The sequence below is a fragment of the Austrofundulus limnaeus genome, unplaced genomic scaffold, assembly GCF_001266775.1.
Source record: "Austrofundulus limnaeus strain Quisiro unplaced genomic scaffold, Austrofundulus_limnaeus-1.0 Scaffold7, whole genome shotgun sequence".
NCBI classification, from domain to species: domain Eukaryota; kingdom Metazoa; phylum Chordata; class Actinopteri; order Cyprinodontiformes; family Rivulidae; genus Austrofundulus; species Austrofundulus limnaeus.
The window spans coordinates 283,848-285,819 of NW_013952409.1; the positions used below are offsets into that span (position 1 = coordinate 283,848).

The 1,972-nt window shown below is 50.4% G+C and overlaps 1 protein-coding gene across 1 annotated transcript in view; it reads left to right on the forward strand.

Moving 5' to 3' along the window:
- Positions 1 to 1,139: 1,139 nt before the first annotated feature.
- Positions 1,140 to 1,972, forward strand: part of LOC106535223 (protein sidekick-2-like) — a gene marked incomplete at its 5' end in the record, with an annotated part of 434,350 nt that continues 433,517 nt past the window's right edge. The window contains 1 exon segment of the mRNA XM_014032179.1: positions 1,140 to 1,867. Coding sequence (XP_013887633.1) covers positions 1,726 to 1,867 — 142 coding nt within the window.

The following is a 1,972-nucleotide window of genomic DNA, read 5'->3' on the forward strand; positions in this document are numbered from 1 at the left end:
GTGTACTCAGACCAGTAATATTTGGGGTCACAAGTTTTTGCCGTGGATACTTTGTGGGTCAGAAGACAAAAAAAAGTTTGGGAACCACTGTTGTAAACTGCTTGACTTTAATTAGTGTCACAGGTGCCGTCAATCTTTTTCATCAGGGAACTAACAACCACTGGATTGTTTGGTGTCAGTTTGTGCATCACTGAACATGGAGCAAAGCTGTCTGAGGGGGTCAGGAAGAAGATGACAGACAAGGTAAAAACCAGCTCTGAGCTTCTTCCCTCGGCCACAGCTGACATTATTATTAAAAAGCAGAAGGATTACGGGACTGCAGCCAACCTTACAGGATGTGGGCGCATGTAACCGGAGTGCGGGGATGTTTTAAACAATTTTAAACATAAAAGAAAATCATCAAAAATCCTTCAATTTTAACTCCAAGGTTAAGGTACGTCACTTTCTGAGCAAACTTAACCACACTTTGAGCCATAATGGGCACCATATGAAGAAAAGACCCAAGAGAGAGAAAAAAACACAAAAACAATCAGACTGGAATTTACCAGAAAGTTTCTTCTTGAACCGATGAGACAAAACTGGAGTTACTGGACAATCCTGCCAGTTTTATTTTTTAATAATTGTGCAAGGGTATCAACAAACTTATCTGCCTCCCAACACAGACAAGAGAACGTGCAGCAGCACTGCTGGTGGAGTGAGGACCCAGCACAGCCGTTTGTGTCTTTTTTTGTTTGTTTCCTTTTCATCTCATACATTTTATGACCTCATTGGAAGGAGAAGGGGAAACTGCAGCCAGTGCTCAGGATAWTGCCACCAAAATATGCAGCATCATTGCTCACAGCAGGTGTTAAAACCAAATAAATAATAAATAATGAGGTGACTGCAGGGGAGGAAAACACAGGGCCGTGCTTTAAAAGAAAAATCACACACATACAAAAAAAAAAAAAAAAGAAAAGTTGTGTGATGTTTGGGGGGAGAGGAGTGCGTTTTTGCGCGCGGCCGCATGGTGGCAACCTGCGCTGCTCTGCCGCCGCTCCACATCCAGCCGTTACCTCATGAAGAACCCGGGACTGGTCCTCATCATCCGAGACTCAGCAGCACCGGCAGCCGGGTTTTCTCCCCTCCTCAGCCCACCCCCACCCCACCCCACCCGTCGCCGCGGCACGCTCCCCTCCAACCGCGCGCAACTTTCCTCCCTCATCCTGCGCTCTCCGAGCTGCTGAACTTCCACTCAGCGCCGCTGTCAAACCGAACCGGGCCGACCTTGACGGACAGCGCGTCGTGGAGAGGAACTTTACCGGAGGGAGGGACGGGTTCCGACGCTCCTTCTCGAGCGGGGGGAGAAAAAAAAGTCTTTGATTTGACAGAAAGTGTAAAAGCTCAGGGAGGGAGGTGTGTTGAAGTTGAAGCTGTGCGCAGAGGAAAACGAATCCTGAGACTGAAAAGTGGGAGACGTGTTTGTCCTCACAGGTGCTGCAGGACTGGACCTGACCCGGATTCATCGGACTGATCCGCGCTGCTTTTTTCCCCCCTCCCTCCACAAGGAAATATCACGTTGTTATAAGAACATCTGTGGAACTTTAAAGTGGGAGAAAGGGGGGGGGAAGGGGGAACCACAGTCGCTTCAGGAGCGGTTTGACGCGCTGCGCGCACTGCCGGAGGGAGGAGAGACCCTCACACAGGCGGACACCAACAGGACCACAGCGGGGTCTCCGGCACCGTGACATGCCTCAAGCCCACCGGGCACTTGTTGTCCAGCCTGCCCGGCTTCTTGGAACAATGTTTGAGGACTCCTGGAAGGGATCGATGTGGCGCGTCACGTGGATTTTATTTCTCTGCTTTCTCATCCGCTCCACGCAAGCTCAAGGTAAGGAGACAGGGGGTTGGGTAGGAGCGTGCGTGCGCGCGCGTGTGTGTGTGTGTGTGTGGGGGGGGTATCTGACCCCAGGGATTTTGTTTTGACTGATGCAGA